This window comes from Oncorhynchus gorbuscha, linkage group LG08, assembly GCF_021184085.1.
Source record: "Oncorhynchus gorbuscha isolate QuinsamMale2020 ecotype Even-year linkage group LG08, OgorEven_v1.0, whole genome shotgun sequence".
NCBI classification, from domain to species: Eukaryota; Metazoa; Chordata; class Actinopteri; order Salmoniformes; family Salmonidae; genus Oncorhynchus; species Oncorhynchus gorbuscha.
Genome location: NC_060180.1, coordinates 22295751 through 22314117, shown reverse-complemented (window position 1 = coordinate 22314117; position 18367 = coordinate 22295751). Strand labels below are relative to the sequence as shown.

Below are 18367 nucleotides of genomic sequence, written 5' to 3'. Positions count from 1 at the left end.
CTGTCAAGCTATGATCAACAACCAACTTGATATAGCTTGAAGAATTGTTTAAAGAATAATGTGCAAATATTGTACAATCCAGGTGTGGTGAGCTCTTATACTTACCCAGAAAGACTCACAGCTGTAATTGCTGCCAAAGGTGATTCTAACATGTATTGACTCAGGGTGTTGAATACTTATGCAATCAAGATGTGTTTTAGTTTACATAAATTCTAACATTTGTAAAAAAATGTTTCTTCCACTTCGAATTTTGTGTAGATCTTTGCCAAAAAAGTAGAATTAAATACATTTGAATCCCACCTTGTAACACAACAAAATATGGAAAAAGTCAAGGGGTGTGAATACTTTCTGAAGCCACTGTATGTGTGTGATTCATTTGAGCGAAGACTATACATGCAGTTCTGCATTTTGAAGTACTGGGATGAAAGGGCCAACATCAATGAGCATCATCATTCTCCATGACTGACGCAAGTGGAAGCGATCTAATGAAAATATGCAGACAAAAGCTATTGCCAGTAACTATTCATATAGATCATATGGAACATTTAAAGAGCGATATGAGTCAGAAACATTTATTCTAGTGTCCAAATTGACTACAAGTGTAAATAGGATCATTTGGGTCATAAAGTCAGTCTCGTCCAAAACTGAGATTTGCGAGATGATAGGACAAAAATGGAGTCAATGAATGAAGAGTACCCCACAGTTTCCTTGGGTTGGGTTTATTTCAAACTTGCCCACAGCACCCAAGTAAAATCACCAATTTGGAGCGCAGCTGCAAGCAACCCGATCACAATGCCCATGGTAAATTTGGTTTGACTTTGGATATCCCTATGGGGCTAGTCAGAGACCATGAGTATATTACACAATATACATGGGACAGTACTTAAAATGTCAGTAGCTCAAAATTTCAATGACTTACCTCAAACCAACTATAAATTGTAGAAATTCATATATAATGAGAGAGAAAAAAAGAGCTGCGAGCATTTCATAAATAGGGAATGCAAGGATTGATGAGGGTTGGTAGATATGACTAATTTATGGTATATGGGTCTCAATGTTTCTTTCTTTCCTCTCTCACCCTCTCCAGCCTACTTTGAGTGTTCAAATTATATTTGTTTCTTTCTGCATGATAGAAAATGTATTTTGAGTAGCAATGAAGGGATGCGTGGGCTATAACTTGAAACACGTGACATGATCTAGTTTATTTGGCGAAGACCGTGGATTAGGCTTTCTTCAATTCTGAGGGGTCTAAATGATCCTCCGCTGTAGATGGCATAGGCTGTAGGCCAGCGTTCCCCCAAACTAAGTCCTGAGAACCCCCAGGGGAACCCCAGGGGGTGCACGTTTTGGTTTTTGCCCTAGAAGCCAACGCTGTTGTAAGCGTTCTCAGCTCCATGTCCGCCCGGGAATCAAGCCGGCCTGGTCTTTACTGTCCTTGGAAATTCCCCTTTGGGCTCGGGGCAGGGGCTTCACTGACGACAATAATTGAGTCTTTTTGTTTGTTCCTTTTGGAAATGCTATAGAAATGTTATAAATTGTATCACTGCAGTTAGTCAAAGTTATTTTAAATTTGATTTTTTAGACAACGTCTAAAATGATTTATTGAGAAATGGAGGGTGGAGAGGGGAATGCAATAAAGGCCTCGCAGTGGGGGAAAGCTAGGAGGGACACAGGGAGGGTTATATAGGGCAGAGATTTACATAGGCCTATTGCTATTTGGGATTAGGGATGGAATGTGGGGAAGGGGTTTTTGGTTGGTGTGTTATTGTAAAGGGGAAATGAAAAGATTATTAGTGACATGGCAATTATGGTTTGTTCCATTCTGGGATTTTACATACTATTTATTTCTGGGTTACATCACAATGAATATATGGAGCGATCCACTCATTTGATCATTTTAGTGATGTTTAAGATGATCTCTGAATATTAATGGATCACATAATCCTATGAAAAGAAGGAAATGCTTATCCCATCTTAAAACAAAGAAAGTACAATACGAGTCAAAAGTTTGGCCACACCTACTCATTCAAGGGTTTTTCTTTATTTTTTAAATTATTTTCTACATTGTAGAACATTAGTGAAGACATCAAAACTATAAAATAACACATATGGAATAAAGTAGTAACCAAAAGTGTTTAAAGTATATTTTAAACGTAGTTTTAATTTAAACCCCCCTTTGCCTTGGATGACAGCTTTGCACACGCTTGCCATTCTCAAATCAAATGTTATTTGTCACATACACCGAATACAACAGGTAGACCTTACCATGAAATGCTTACTTAGAAGCCCTTAACCAACAATGCAGTTTAAGAAAGAGAGTTAAGAAAATACTTAAATAAACTAAAATCAAATCAACCAAAAATGAACACAAGAAATGTACATAACAATAATGAGGCTATATACTGGGGGTATCGGTATCGAGTCAATGTGCAGGGGTATAGGTTAGTCGAGGTCATTTGTAAAGTGACTATGCATAGATAATAAACAGCGAGTAGCAGCAGTGTAAATAGTCCGGGGGGGTCATTGTAAATAGTCCGGGTGGCCATTTGATTAGTTGTTCAGCAGTCTTATGGCTTGGGGGGTAGAAGCTGTTAAGGAGCCTTTTGGTCCTAGACTTGGCACTCTGGTAACGTTTGCCGTGCGGTAGCAAAGATGACTTGGGTGACTGGAGTCTTTGATAATTTGTCGTGCCTTCCTCTAACACCGCCTAGTATGTCCTGGATGTCAGGAAGCTTGGCCCCAGTCATGTACTGGGCCGTACGCACTAGCCTCTGCAGTGCCTTACGGTCAGATGCCGAGCAGTTGCCATACCAGGTGGTGATTCAACCGGTCAGGATGCTCTCGATGGTGCAGCTGTAGAACTTTGAGGATCTGGGTACCCATGACAAATCTTGTCAGTCTCCCGAGGGGGAAAAGGTGTTGTTGTGCCCTCTTCACAACTGTCTTGGTGTGTTTGGACCATGATAGTTCGTTGGTGATGTGGTCACCAAGGAACGTGAAACTCTCGACCCGTTCCACGTTAACGGGAGCCTGTTTGGCCCTCCTTTTCCTATAGTCCACGATCAGCTCCTTTGTCTTACAATGAGAGGTTGCACTTATCTTCATCTCTCAACCAGGTTCATCTGGAATGCTTTCCCAACAGTCTTGAAGGAGTTCCCACATATGCTGAGCACTTGTTGGCAGCTTTTCCTTCACTCTGCGGTCCAACTCATCCAAATGGTCGGGTGATTGTGGGGGCCAGGTCATTTGATGCAGCAGTCCATCACTCTCCTTCTTGGTCAAATAAGCCCTTACACAGCCTGGAGGTGTGTTGGGTCATTGTCCTGTTGAAAAACAAATGATAGTCCCATTAAGCGCAAACCAGATGGGATATCGCTGCAGAATATTGTGGTAACCATACTGGTTAAGTGTCTTGAATTCTAAATAAATCACCGACAGTGTCACCTGCAAAGCACCCCCACACCATCACACCTCCTCTTCCATGCTTCATGGTGGGAACCACACATGCAGAGATCATCCATTCACCTACTCTGCATCTCACAAAGACACCGCGGTTGGAACCAAAAATCTCAAATCAGACCAAAGGACAGATTTCCACAGGTCTAAAGTCCATTGCTCGTGTTTCTTGGCCCAAGCAGGTCTCTTCTTTTTATTGGTGTCCTTTAGTAGTAGTAGTAATCAGGCCACAAAGGCCTGATTCATGCAGTCTCCACTCAACAGTTAATGTTGAGATGTGTCTGTTACTTGAACTCTGTAAATAATTTATTTGGGATGCAATTTCTGAGGTTGGTAACTCTAATGAACTTGTCCTCTGCAGCAGAGGTAACTCTGGGTCTACCTTTCCTGTGGCAGTCCTCATGAGTGCACATGGTTTTTGCAAATGCACTTGAAGAAACTTTAAAAGTTCTTGACATTTTCCCGGAGTGACTAACCTTCATGTCTTAAAGTAATGATGGACTGTCATTTCTCTTTGCTTATTTGAGCTGTTCTTGCCATAATATGGACTTGATCTTATACCAAATAGGGCTATCTTCTGTATACCACCCCTACCTAGTCACAACACAACTGATTGGCTCAAAGAAGGAAATAAATTATGCAAATGAACTGAACAAGGCACACCTGTTCATTGAAATGGATTCCAGGTGACTACCTCATGAAGCTGGTTGAGAGAATGCCAAGAGTGTGAGTATTTTTATTTGTTTAACATTTTTTTGTTACTACATGAGTCCATATGTGTTATTTCATAGTTTGCCTTTACAATTATTTTACAACGTAGAAACAAGTCAAAATAAATAAAAACCCTTGAATGAGTAGGTGTGTCCAAACGTTTAACAGGTAATGTAAGTCTTCACACCTTTTGCTATGAGATTTGAAATTGAGCTCAGGTGCATCCTGTTTCCATTGATCATCCTTGAGATGTTTCTACAACTTGATTGGAGTCTACCTGTGGTAAATTCAATTGATTGGACAGGATTTGGAAAGGCACACGATTGTCTATATAAGATCTGACAGTTGACAGTGCACGTCAGAGCAAAAACCAAGCCATGAGGTCGAAGGAATGGTCCGTAGGGCTCCGAGACAGGATTGTTGAGGCACAGATCTGAGGAAGGGTTACCAAAATATTTCTACAGCATTGAAGGTCCCCAAGAACACAAATGGCCTCCATCATTCTTAAATTTAAGAAGTTTGGAACCACCAAAACCCTTCATAGAGCAGGCCACCTGGACAAACTGAGCAATCGGGGAAAAGGGGCCTTGGTCAGGGAGGTGACCAAGAACCCGATGGTCACTCTGACTTGGCTCTATAGTTCCTTTGTGGAGATGGGAGAACCTTCCAGAATGACAACCACAACTGCAGCACTCCACGAATCAGTCCTTTATGGTAGAGTGGCCAGCCAGAGGTCATTCTTCAGTAAAAAGGCACATGACAGCCCGCTTGGAGTTTGCCAAAAGGCACCTAAAGGACTCAGACCATGAGAAACAAGATCCTCTGGTCTGATGAAACCAAGATTAAACCCTTTGGCCTGAGTGCCAAGTGTCATGTTTGGAGGAAATCTGGCACCATACCTACGGAGAAGCATGATGGTGGCAGCATCATACTGTGAGGATATTTTTCAGCGGCAGGGACTGGGAGACATGTCAGGATCAAGTGAAAGATGAATGGAGAAAAGTACAGAAAGATCCTTGATGAAAACCTCCTCTCGAACTCAGACTGGGGCGAAGGTTCACCTGTCAACAGGACAATGACTCAAAGCACACAGCCAAGACAGTGAGGGAGAGGCTTAGTATCTGAATGTCCTTGAGTGGCCCAGCCAGAGCCAGAACTTTAAACGATCTAACATCTCTGGAGAGACCTGAAAACAGCTGTGCAGCGACACTCCCCATCCAACCTGCCAGAGCTTGAGAGGATCTGCAGAGAAGAATGGGTGAAACTCTCCAAATACAGGTGTGCCAGGTTTGTAGCGTCATACCAAAGAAGACTTGAGGTGGTAATCGCTGCCAAAGGTGCTTCAACAAAGTACTGAGTAAAGGGTCTGAATAGTTATGTAAATAAGGTATTTCTGTTTTTTTGTTTTTTTTATATATATATATATATACATATACACACACACACAACCATTCAAAAGTTTGGGGTCACTTAGAATTTTCCTATTTTTGAAAGAAAAGCATTTGTTTTTGTCCATTCAAATATCATATTGATCAGAAATACAGTGTAGACATTGTTAATGTTGCAAGTGACTATTGTATCTGGAAACAGTCGATTTAAAAAAAATGGAATATCTACATACGCATACAGAGGCCCATTATCAGCAAGAGTTGCCTCTCCCAGAGTTGCCTCTTCACTGTTGACGTTGAGACTGGTGTTTGCGGGTACTATTTAATGAAGCTGCCAGTTGAGTACTTGTGAGGCGTCTGTTTCTCCAACTAGACACTAATGTACTTCTCCTCTTGCTCAGTTGTGCACCGGGGCCTCACACCCTTCTTTCTATTCTGGTTAGAGCCAGTTTACGCTGTACTGTGGAGGGAGTCGTACACCGCGTTGTACGAGATCTTCAGTTTCTTGGCAATTTCTCACATGGAATAGCCTTAATTTCTCAGAACAAGAATAGACTGATGAGTTTCAGAAGAAAGATATTTGTTTCTGGACATTTTGAGCCTGTAATCGAACCCACAAATGTTGATGCTCCAGATACTCAACTAGTCTAAAGAAGGCCAGTTTTATTGCTTCTTTAATCAGAACAACAGTTTTCAGCTGTGCGAACATAATTGCAAAATCGTTTTTTCTAATGATCAATTAGCCTTTTAAAATGATAACCTTGGATTAGCTATCACAATGTGCCATTGGAACACAGGAGTGATGGTTGCTGATAATAGGTGTACAGAGGCCCATGTTGATATTCCATTAAAAATCTGCCATTTCCAGCTACAATAGTCATTTACAACATTAACAATATGTACACTGTATTTCTGATCAATTTGATGTTATTTTAATGGACAAAAAAAAGTGCTTTTCTTTCAAAAACAAGGACATTTCTAAGTGACTCCAAACTTTTGAATGGTGGTGTATATATTTGATAAAATGTCTAAAAAACAGTTTTTGCTTTGTCATTATGGGATATTGTGTGTAGATTGAGGGGAAAAAAATATTTATCCATTTCAGAAGAAGGCAGTAACGTAACAAAATGTGTAAAAAGTCAAAAGGGTCTGAATATTTTCCTAATGCACTGAACAATGTTTCTTTCAAACTATCCAGAATGGCTAAGCATTGGAGGGGAAGGTTGAGGAGATTTACATTACGTTACAGAGTGTTTTAAAAGCTCCTTTTGGACTGTTCCAAATGTTATCCCAAAAAAGAGCCAATGATACAGATATGCAGGGCATCAATCAAATTCTATGCCATTCTAGGACAGTGTGGTTGTCATTACATGAAAAGGATCAGAGAGTCTCCACATAGACCAAGATATTCTTCTGTATGTTATAATCCTGCTATTTGTGTGGGGAAGCAGTCAACCATTTGGGGGAAATGGGTAGGAGATACTGTCAACACTAGATGGTGCCATTAGGTCAAAGGGTAACAATGTTCTTTTCAATGCCAAGCTCTGTTTAATCATCTTATTTATGTTACAAAATACTGTTAAAAGATGAATAATGACACCTTTGAAAAACTTGAGTTGTGTGACAAAAGTATTTACAATGCAAGATAGATAAGAATACATGATTGTATATTATTTCAAATATTGGGCAAAATGTCACAAGCCGAGGAAAAAGGTATACAATTAATTTTTTAAAATAGATTTCACTCCCATAAGGTTACTAACCCAGGACGGGTTAGTCACAGAATGATGTGTGTTGGCGTGAAGGGGCAAAAAGAACCCTCCTTACATGCCAGAGTTCAATCTTGGTTTCATCAGACCAGAGAATCGATCTATTTGTGTTTTGTAGTTTAATATGTAGGTTTGTTTAGCTGATTATTGTTTTGGGATTGCATTGGTTATGGTCCACTGGGATTAGATATAGTTTGGTGTACTGTGTGTTTTTTGTTTGTTGTAAGTATGATATAAATAAAATAAATTGTCAATTCAGAAAAATACACAGAGTGTACAAAACATTAACACTTGCTCTTTCCATGACATAGACTGACCAGCTGAATTCACGTGAAAGCTGTGATCCCTTATTGATGTTACTTGTTAAATCCACTTCAAATCAGTGTAAATGAAGGGGAGGAGACAGGTTAAAGAATCATTTTTAAGCATTGAGACAATTGAGACATGGATTGTGTGTGTGTGCCATTCAGAGGGGGACTGGGCAAGACAAAATATTTAAGTGCCTTTGAACAGGGCACGGTAGTAGGTGCCAGGCCCCGGTTTGAATATGTCAAAAACTGCAGCGCTGCTGGGTTTTTCACGCTCAACAGTTTCCCGTGTGTATCAAGAATGGTCCACCACCCAAAGGACATCCAGCCAACTTGACACAACTGTGAGAAACATTGGAGTCAACATGGGCCAGCATCCCTGTGGAACACGGTCGAAACCATGTGGAGTCCATGCCCCGACAAATTGAGCTTGTACTGAGGGGTGCAACTCAATATTAGAAAGGTGTTCCTAATGTTTTGTGTATATAAGTGTATATCGTCCCATTTACATTGTGTCATTTATTGAGGGTTCCTTACTAGCCCCGCATAGATGCTATGCAAAGTCAAACCAATTTTGCCACGGTCGCACACTGGCCGGCTGAAGCTAATTGCCGAAAGAAGTTGACTATTTTCCTAGCTAGTCTAGGCTACTTCCAGACACAATACCCGGTTAGACTGTTTGAAGTTATCTAAAAGGTTGAGTGACTAACTGTGTACTGTTTTGGCAGAGTGAATGTACAAACACTTCCCACATGCAAAACGAGACACCCACATCAAAGCATACCTCCAAGACACAAATGTCATTCTCAGTCGCATTTCTTAATGAGGATGACTGAAACTGAGGCCAAGTCAGTCCGTTCAGCCCCCATTTAAGATCTGGCTGGAGCGAGGGTAGCATAAAGGATATCTATGAATAGGACAGTGGTTGTGTCCCAATTCTCCACCTTTCTCCCCAAGTTAGCACTTGCACACTTTCCATCATGAATTTCAAATGCTGGAAACCTCCGCCAGCCAATACTTTTAAACGTGTGAAAGGAACAGCACACTTCAGGAGAAAGGTGGAGAATCAGGATGCAGCCAGAGAAGCTGGTGGGTTTAGCTGGTGATACCTTTGAGGGCAGGAAGCTTCTGCAGCTCTCTGTTCTTGGCGAGGTTGAATCGTGACGAACTCTGGCGACGCTCCTTCTTGACGATCTGGGGACCGCCGGAGTATTTGATCTTGTTGAGCTGAGTGGGTGGTGGGGTGCTGTTGCTGGGACGTTTGCTGGCAGTTTGCTGCTGCTGCGCCTGTGGACAGCACACACACGAAAATCACAATGAGCTCGATGGTCGGCGAGGCTTGGAAAAGTTGGAACCACTGAGAATAGATCGCAAGATGGATGTTTTATTCGAACTGAATGTATTACATTTACATTTTGATATCTGTCCTCCTGAAGCCTTGACAGAGTTTTCTATTTGAGAAGATTACAATTTGCATTCCCAAAAACATCACTGCTATTTCTTGGGATCGACATGTACTTTCACAGTAAATCAATCTTAGTAGACAAAAACCACATTCAATCTGGTATACATCGTTTCTCACTAGCTGCTAACCCATACTACAGTCACCAGGCAGAGAGCAGTAAATGACTCCACAGAAACACTCTGATTGGCTTGGTCTAGTGCCACCATTATCCTGGAGTTTTAAAGGGAGCACACAGAGAGATGACTCCTGAACATAGGACTGGTCATGTTGTTGAGAATGAGAGGGGTTTTAATTCTGTCAAACACTACAAACACTATAATTCCATGTCCAATTTTTTTTTCTCTAAAGCTTCCGTCTGGGACATTATAGACTAGAGGGAATAGAGTAGTATTGTCAGTGATGTCCTGATTCTGTGAAATCTAATTTCTAATCCTTTCATGACGTCCATGATTACATGCAGAGAAGTTCATCACAAACCTCAAGAGCATTGAACTCCCCTGACAAAATTGATGTCCTCCTCAAGGATTGTAATGAACTTACATATGTGTAATCACAGACCAGAAGAAAGGATTTAGGTTTTCACGTCACTGTTATGTTCCCTCTACAATGCCTCTTGGGAATTGTAGTTCTATGCTAACCTAAAAAAAAACTATTTGCAAATCCATGTTCTTGAACAAGCTTGTCATTGGATATGCAGCTGCTCTTGTAAATAGGTTGACTGAATAATGTACTGCTCTCATGCAGTCCACGCTGACTGACTAAGGTCCAGAATCGAGTGGACAATCACATCTTTGTACTTAGTTTGGACTCAAGTATGCATGAGTAACACTGCTCTCCATTCAGCAGTAATGTCAACTACTCCTTTGTAATACTGAAACAGTTGAGGTCAAACTGTATTTTCTGGGGTATTACATAGTTGCCCTCTCTTTGCTCTCAGTAGCGGTGCATGGGGTAAACTCGCTGGGGAAGCCAGAAAAAAAAACTAAATTACAACCTGTGTTGTGATAATTCCTTTGCTTGCTCTATAACCTGTTTGTTCATATGCCTCGCGACCGTGATACAGTGCCTTCGGAAAGTACTCAGACCCTTTTGAATTTTACGCATTTTGTTAGGTTACATCCTTATTTTAAAATTGATTAAATTGTTTTTTTTGTCTCATCAATATACACACACACACAATACCCCATAATGACAAAGCAAAAACAGGTTTGACATTTTTGCTAATTTATAAAAAACTGAAATATTACATTTACATAAGAATTAAGGCCCTTAACTCAGTACTTTGTTGAAGCACCTTTGGCAGCGTTAACAGCCTAGAGTCTTCTTGGGTATGATGCTACAAGCTTGGCACACCTGTATTTGGGGAATTTCACCTATTCGTCTCTGCAGATACTCTCAAGCTTCGTCAGGTTGGATGGGGAGTGTTGCTGCACAGCTATTTTCAGGTCTTTCCAACAATGTTCGATCAGGTTTAAGTCCAGGCTCTGGTTGGGCCACTCAAGGACATTTAGAGTAATGGTGGTTCCAAACTTCTTCCATTTAAGAATGATGGTAGCCACTGAGTTCTTGGGGACCTTCAATGCTGCAGAAATGTTTTGGTACTCTTCCCTGGACCTGCGTCTCGACACAATCCTGTCTAGGAGCTCTACGGACAATTCCTTCAACCTCATGGCTTGGTTTGGGACCTTATAGAGACAGATGTGTGCCTTTCCAAATTAAATCCAATCAACTGAATATACCACAGGTGGACTCCAATCAAGTTGTAGAAACATCTCAAGGATGATCAACGGAAACGGGATGCACCTGAGCTCAATTTCAAGTCTCAAAGCAAAGGGTCTGAATATTTAAGTAAATAAGATATTTCTGTTTTACATTTTTAGAAATTTGCAAAAATGTTTTTTTTAAAAAAAAACTGTTTTCACTTTGTCATTATGAGGTATTGTGTGTAGATTGCTAAGGATGTTTTAGTTTGTTTTATCCATTTAGAATAAGGCTGTAAAGTAACAAAACGTGGAAAAAGTCAAGCTCTGAATACTTTCCGAAGGCCTAGACAATAAGAAGGCACAGTAGCAGAGTAAATTCAACCACACCTTTGTTTCATCACAAAACCAAAGAGCAACCTCTGTCCAGTGAAGTCCGCAAAGAATATTGCAGGTAACAAACAGTTACATGACCTACAGCATGGTCAAGTAAGTTAATGTTTCTGACATTTTCAGACCACTAAACAGCTATTGATTTAGAACCACGGAGAGTTACCGCAAGTCGCAAAGAAAACAGGAGCTGCTTCCACTGTTCTAGCACCATTTCAACATCATCAAATCACCGATGCTTAGTCTAATAGTGACAACTAAAAGATACCAAAAACAATTTAGTTCAATCAACGTAAGCTAAATATCATGTGGCTGTCTACGGTTCTGATTTCTGTGGGTGTGCATGTGTGTGCTTGCTTGTTTGTTTGCTCAAGTATAAAACACATGTTGACTCGCCCTACTTGTAGACAAACGCCAATGCCATCCTCCTCTCTTTCATGTTGATGAAACGGTCTATCACTCTGTCATACAGTACACACTTATTTTTTGTTGTCCTAGGCTACCTGGCTAAAATGCTTGCTTGCTAGCCTAACTTCCTTTAGTGGGCAGCGTTAGCTAGTTAACATCAGCCTTCTACATCAAGCTACATATTGAACTTCCATCCACAGTGGCAATGTACGAATTCATGATTGGATCAGAATCTCTGTTACAATCACTGGCCAAGACAGAGAGTTAAGTAAAACCAGTCCAAATCCCTATCTACATCCATGGCTAATTTAGGAAAAGGACAATTTCAGCTAGCTAGCCACTGGAGAACACCACCACAACAAGATGCAACAATTCAAGTTGTTTCTGTCAATGACGTATAGTTGAAGTCGGACGTTTACAAACACCTTAGCCAAATATATTTAAACTCAGTTTTTCACAATTCCTGACATTTAATCATGGTAAAAATACCCTGTCTGAGGTGTTAGCATCACCACTTTATTTTAAGTGAAATGAATGTGAAATGTCAGAATAATAGTAGAGAGAATGATTTCTTTCAGCTTTTATTTCTTTCATAACATTCCCAGTGGGTCAGAAGTTTACATACACTTAATTAGTATTTGGTAGCGTTGCCTTAAAATTGTTTAACTTGGGTCAAACGTTTTGGGTAGCCTTCCACAAGCTTCCCACAATAAGTTGGGTGAATTTTGGCCCATTCCTCCTGACAGAGCGTGTGTAACTGAGTCAGGTTTGTAGGCCTCCTTGCTCACACAAACTTTTTCAGTTCTGAGGTCAGTGCTTTGTGATGGCCACTCCAATACCTTGACTTTGTTGTCCTTAAGCCATTTTGCAACAACTTTGTAAGTATGCTTGGGGTCATTGTCCATTTGGAAGACCCATTTGCGACCAAGCTTTAACTTCCTGACTGATGTCTTGAGATGTTGCTTCAATATATCCACATAATTTTACTTTCTCATTATGTCATCTATTTTGTGAAGTGCACCAGTCCCTCCAACAGCAAAGCACCCCCACAACATGATGCTGCCACTTGCATGCTTCACAGTTGGGATGGTGTTCTTCAGCTTGCAAGCATCCCCCCTTTTCCTCCAAATATAATGATGGTCATTACGGCCAAACAGTTCTATTTTTGTTTCATCAGACTAGAGGACATTTCTCCAAAAAATACGATCTTTGTCCCAATGTGCAGTTGCAAACCGTAGTCTAGCTTTTTTATGGCGGTTTTGGAGCAGTGGCTTCTTCCTTGGTGAGCGGCCTTTCAGATTAGGTCGATATAGGACTTGTTTTACTGTGGATATGGATACTTTTGTAACCGTTTCCTCCAGTATCTTCACAAGGTCTTTTGCTGTTGTTCTGGGATTGATTTGCACTTTTCGCACCAAAGTACGTTCATCTCTAGGAGACAGAACACGTCTCCTTCTTGAACGGTATGACGGCTGCGTGGTCCCATGGTGTTTATACTTGCGTACTATTGTTTGTGTAGATAAACGTGGTACCCTCAGGCATTTGCAAATTGCTCCCAAGGATGAACCAGACTTGTGGAAGTCTATATTTTTTTTTCTGAGGTCTTGGCTGGTTTCTTTTGATTTTCCCATGATGTCAAGCAAAGAGGCACTGAGTTTGAAGGTAGGCCTTGAAATACATCCACAGGTACACTTCCAATGGACTCTAATTATGTAAATTAGCCTATCAGAAGCTTCTAAAGCCATGATATCATTTTCTGGAATTTTCGAAGCTGTTTAAAGGCACAGTCAACTTATTTTATGTAAACTTCTGACCCACTGGAATTGTGATACAGTGAATTATAAGTGAAATAATCTGTCTGTAAACAATAGTTGGAAAAATGACTTGTGTCATGCACAAAGTAGATGTCCTCACAGACTTGCCAAAACTACCGTTTGTTAACAAGAAATTTGTGGAGTGGTTGAAAAACAGGTTTTAATGACTCCACCTAAGTGTATGTAAACTTCCGACTTCAACTGTACGCTCTTAATGCAATTTGATAGGAGTGACGTCAAACTGGCTTCCCTTGACACTTCTTTTGTGGTGCGCTAGGACCATTCAACGCTGATTGGCTATTATTTGACACTTTTTTTTATCAAGGGAGGCTAAATGCTCACTTGCTTCCCTTACATTCAATGCTACAGGCGGCAACGATGTCATACTCTTTATGACCAGACAGCATCAGATAGATGGCCTAGACATGCAGAGACAGAGGGGGGCTGTTTCGCTCGCTCAGATGCGTTCTCCGGTGAAATAAATGTAACCTTTATTTAACTTGGAAAGTCAGTTAAGAAAAAAAATCTTATTTACAATGACGGCCTACCCCGGCCAAATCCTAACCCGGACAACGCTGGGCCAATTGTGCGACGCCCTATGGGACTCCCAATCACGCCCGGTTGTAATACAGCCTGGCATAGAACCAGGCCAAATTCAGCCTCTTCAGAATTTATGGAAAATGTTGAAACAGAGAGACAAAATGTATTATTTTATGTTTGTTTTCTCTTGGTATCCATGTATACACACCCCTGTTGGTTTTACAAATCACGTGTAAGGCCGCTGTCCCCTAAAGGCCCGTTCTCCATCCTGTTTTGGGCACTAACCCCTCTCTACCCTCTGCCATTACAGGCAGATATGCTTACAGGGGTATTTCCCGTGTAATTGAGTACAGGAGGGATTCCCTCAGGGAATTAGCTCTATGTTAAAAATGGATTTCATTCAATGAAATCACTGAAGTATACTGTTGAAATTAAGTTTAATAAAAAAATGCATGGTCCCATGTTCTCATGTCTCAATAGCAGTGTCAAATGATACTCTATTCAAAAGGTCTGGGTAAAAGGTCTGGGTAAAATATCTGGGTAAAAGGGAAATAAGTACTGTAAAAAGTTGCAGGTTGAGTAAGTACAGTAATAGGATCTGTACAGTAAGAGTACAGTAAGAGGATCTGTAGGATTGATTAGCTGCTGAAACGGCTTCCTCTTTCTTACAAGGCCACGGGAACGGATGGCCTGCAAAGATCAAGTGCAGCAATTAAGTCTGATTTATCAGACCCCCCCCCCTTTCCGGTATGACCTTTTGACAGGTGGAGTGACTGGATACGTTTCTACTATGGCTTTCACCTATCACGATCAGTGATCCAGAAGAAAAAGAGATGAAGGTTGTTTTCTAAACTGTTGTCCCAACCTTTATGATTTCATGTGTGTTTGACAGTGCATAGTTTGCATGCAGTGCATTGACACATCTGGTCATGTATTTGAAAACCTGGGTGGCGATGGTGTATGTTATGGACCATTCCCATATTCCCATCAGACACATGTCGGGGCTTGCCCAAAGGCATGGCCGGTTTGCATGACTGAGCTGGTCTCAAAATAGACTAAATCAATAGCCTTTCACCCTATGCAACGTCAAACCCTAAGCACCCTGCGTTTCCTGTCACCAATACCGCTCTCTGGACTGTGGGATGTTTTGAGAGCGCAAACACTATCGTTTGTTAAGGTACGTAGGCTAATACTTACGCGAGAGGTTGACAAGCCACACTCAGCGACTAATGCAGGGTATCCAGTGTCTAACCAATGTTAATGAGGTGTACAGTTGCAGGACATGGTGATGCAACACGTACAGTATTGGCTTATACTGTACATCAGTGTTTTTCAACCCTGTGCCTGGGGACCCACTTGTGCACACATTTACCTTCTGACCGAGGACTAAGACACATGATTCAACTTATCAACTAATCACTAAGCCCTGGATTAGTTGAATCAGGTAGTTGATTCTTTAAATGAGGTATGTTAGTGCTCCACTGAAAAATAATGATGAAAAACACTGCAAGATCAAAGGAATATATCTATTTAAAACTGTAAGAAGAGCTACATTTGTTTCTGTGAGGATCCAGGTAGCAATAAAGCATGTGCCTACATTTCTATCTCAGAGTAATCTGTGGGCACTATATCCTAGAAACCTGCCTAGCAGTCACAACAATGATCTGTTGCATACTGAGTGGAAGGCCATTTGAAACACTTCAAGGCAAAGAGGTCAGTGTTTGTCATCTACAAAGATTCATGATCGTATTTATCTAGCCATACCAAATCAGACATAAACAGCCAGATCAATCATATTCTGAGCTATCTGAACCTGCATGACCTTTTCCACGCTGTTTTTCCATCTCAGAGAGCTTGTTGGCTAACCAAAACAAAATTAGAGTTCTGATTAAAGTATGTTAATTTAGATTTGTCAAAAACTGAAATGTAAAATAGGCAGGTTTAACTTCTACTTTGACAGGAGGATATTTTACTGGGCAGTAAACTATGGAGAATGTACTGCCTCTATGGTGGTCTATGCAGAGAGCTCAGCTGCATACAGAGAGGTCTGTACACAGAGGACAGCCGCTCCCTTCCTGATAAAACGGCTGGAGTCTGGATCTATCTCAAGCACCATAATGTTAAAGTAACAATGTTCCCCATAACAATGTTCCCTAGGAGCTGCTGTGAACTCAACCAGCAGGCATATATGGCTGAACAGACATAAGCCATACGTGTCATTATGCAAAGGCCTGACATTATGTTTAGCTTCTCTCTGTAATGTTGGCCTAAGCAGGGCGAAGAACAAGTATTGACACTGATGCATTACTATCTATGTAACATTGAAAACGAGCTACAGAACTAGATTAAGAAACAGGAAATACCGTGTCAAATAGAATTACATGGGGGCATACATAGGCCCCTGATTCGACAGACCATTTATTATTCTATTTGGATTTATATAACTAGACAAGTCAAATTAAACTCAAATGATAGATTAACAGACATACACAAATCTTGGATCAATTCATCTTCAGAAATAAACTGCAGGCTAAAAATGAAAAAATAAATACTGTCGAATAACCATCTGGATCTGTCATGTTAATCAAATAATATCTTACCTCATCTGCATTTTCAGTTCCTGTGTCTTTCCCACTAGTGGCATTACTGTTTTTAGTGCTACTTTTGGCAGATTTGGTTGGCTCCTGTGAATGACAACAATAGTTATCTTACTGTATTCATAAAGAAGAACACAATTGATATGGGACCATATACAACTCACATCCTCTGGTCTTTGGAGTAAACAATGCACAGGGATTTCATTTCTGTGGTATTGCTGAATGGGCACGCAGGGCATATGCCGCCAACCAAAAGAAGGTCGGAGGCCCTTCTGGAGGTCGGGGACCCACAGAAAGCATATGAACACGTCATAAGCATTCAGCTTCATGACAAAATGTGTCGAATAGGGGAGGTAGGTACCGGGGTAGGTGACCTGGGGCCCCAAATGCGGTAGTTCCACCCTAGGTAGCTACAATGGCCTTGCTTTACCATCAAAAACAGTAAGAATGCATTCTTGTGGCCAAGACTGCTGCATTTGTAAGACAGGCTGTATGGAACTAGACTTGAAATACCCTTTAAGTGGGAAAAAAAACGTCAATTACTGACCGCTCAGACAACGACTGAGCCGATATTGAAACAATGTAGCAAGCGATCTGACATATAACAAGACGAGTGCATTCTCTTAGGAAGAACGAGACATAGAACTTGTAGCTATCAACTTGATGATAATCTTGTGTTTATGTAACGAATGTAGTCTAACCAAATGCATGCAAGAATAGCTGTCAATTTACTATCAGAGATCAGCCTAGGCTCACACTAATGCATGTTCGCAGTTCATATTCTGACAACACATTCGGAGAAACATACGACAATATGCCATTACTAAAACGAAACATTCTTTTACGCAAAAAATGATTTGAGAATATGAATTATTTCAAGTTAAAACGCACTGTTGCTGTAGGCCTAGGTTAGTGTATCGGTATCATATCCATTACGTCAATTTTCTAATAATGTAATATTCAGGGTAATGTAAACCATTTGATAAGATTACATTTGTATATGTTGTTGGCTACTGATAGTATTTGCACGGTCTGAAAAATTATCTGCTCTGCTAGGCCTTACGATAATAATACAAAATCTAGTTGGCGAATTAGAATACATCACGAGATACGGTCCACTTCCTCTGAACATTTAGCAACAATATGTTAATTGTTACCATTATGTTGCGATCATTACGTTACCTTTTCCTTTTTAGTTTTATTCGGCATTTTGTGGCTGTTGGTGTTTTTCACGGTGACTCCGCGACAGACTTCGCCGGGACTCGATCTCTGCCACTCGGTTACCTTCAGCTCCCTGCGCCCGTCTAGGCCAAGAAAAAGACCATTGGCCAGTCACACATTATACTGCCTAGTGACGGGCCACTGTAATTATTACATTGGGTGGTTATAGGATGGGCGTATTGCACTCCCGGTCTAGCGGTTTCCACTAGAATACTAGATAGCACAGCCACAAAGTCAAAATTATATTTTTAGTCTTAGTTTAAATTTAGGGCTAGGAATAAGGTTAGCATTGTGGTTAAAGTTAGGTTCAAACCTAATTTGTAAAAGAGAAAGTGTAGAAATGGGCGGGGTGTAGCCATAATTATGACTGTGGTTGTGCTAACTAGTGACGACCCCATCTAGGGTGAAGGTAAAAACAATACAGTATGGTGGAGTTGCTGAAATGTACTTATTACCAAGCAACAATTCAAGAATGAATCCCTCCCTAGGCTTATAACATAGGGACATAACCAATAACCTATCAACATAATCAGGACGTAATTGTGAGTTAAATGAAAACATTGTTCAAAAATATAGCAATAGGATGACTAGCTAAATAGT

The 18367-nt window shown here is 40.7% G+C and overlaps 1 protein-coding gene across 2 annotated transcripts in view; it reads right to left on the bottom strand.

Moving 5' to 3' along the window:
- The window catches only part of LOC124041352 (serine/threonine-protein phosphatase 2A 56 kDa regulatory subunit delta isoform-like), a 51814-nt gene extending 33968 nt beyond the window's left edge, over nucleotides 1-17846 (bottom strand). For both annotated transcript variants that reach the window (XM_046358846.1, XM_046358847.1), the window contains exons 1-3: nucleotides 17729-17846; nucleotides 16550-16633; nucleotides 8742-8919 (exon numbers count right to left, since the gene is read on the bottom strand). In XM_046358846.1, coding sequence (XP_046214802.1) covers nucleotides 8742-8919; nucleotides 16550-16633; nucleotides 17729-17755 — 289 coding nt within the window. In that variant the 5' untranslated portion in view covers nucleotides 17756-17846. The remainder of the gene's footprint in view (nucleotides 1-8741; nucleotides 8920-16549; nucleotides 16634-17728) is intronic.
- Nucleotides 17847-18367: the final 521 nt, after the last annotated feature.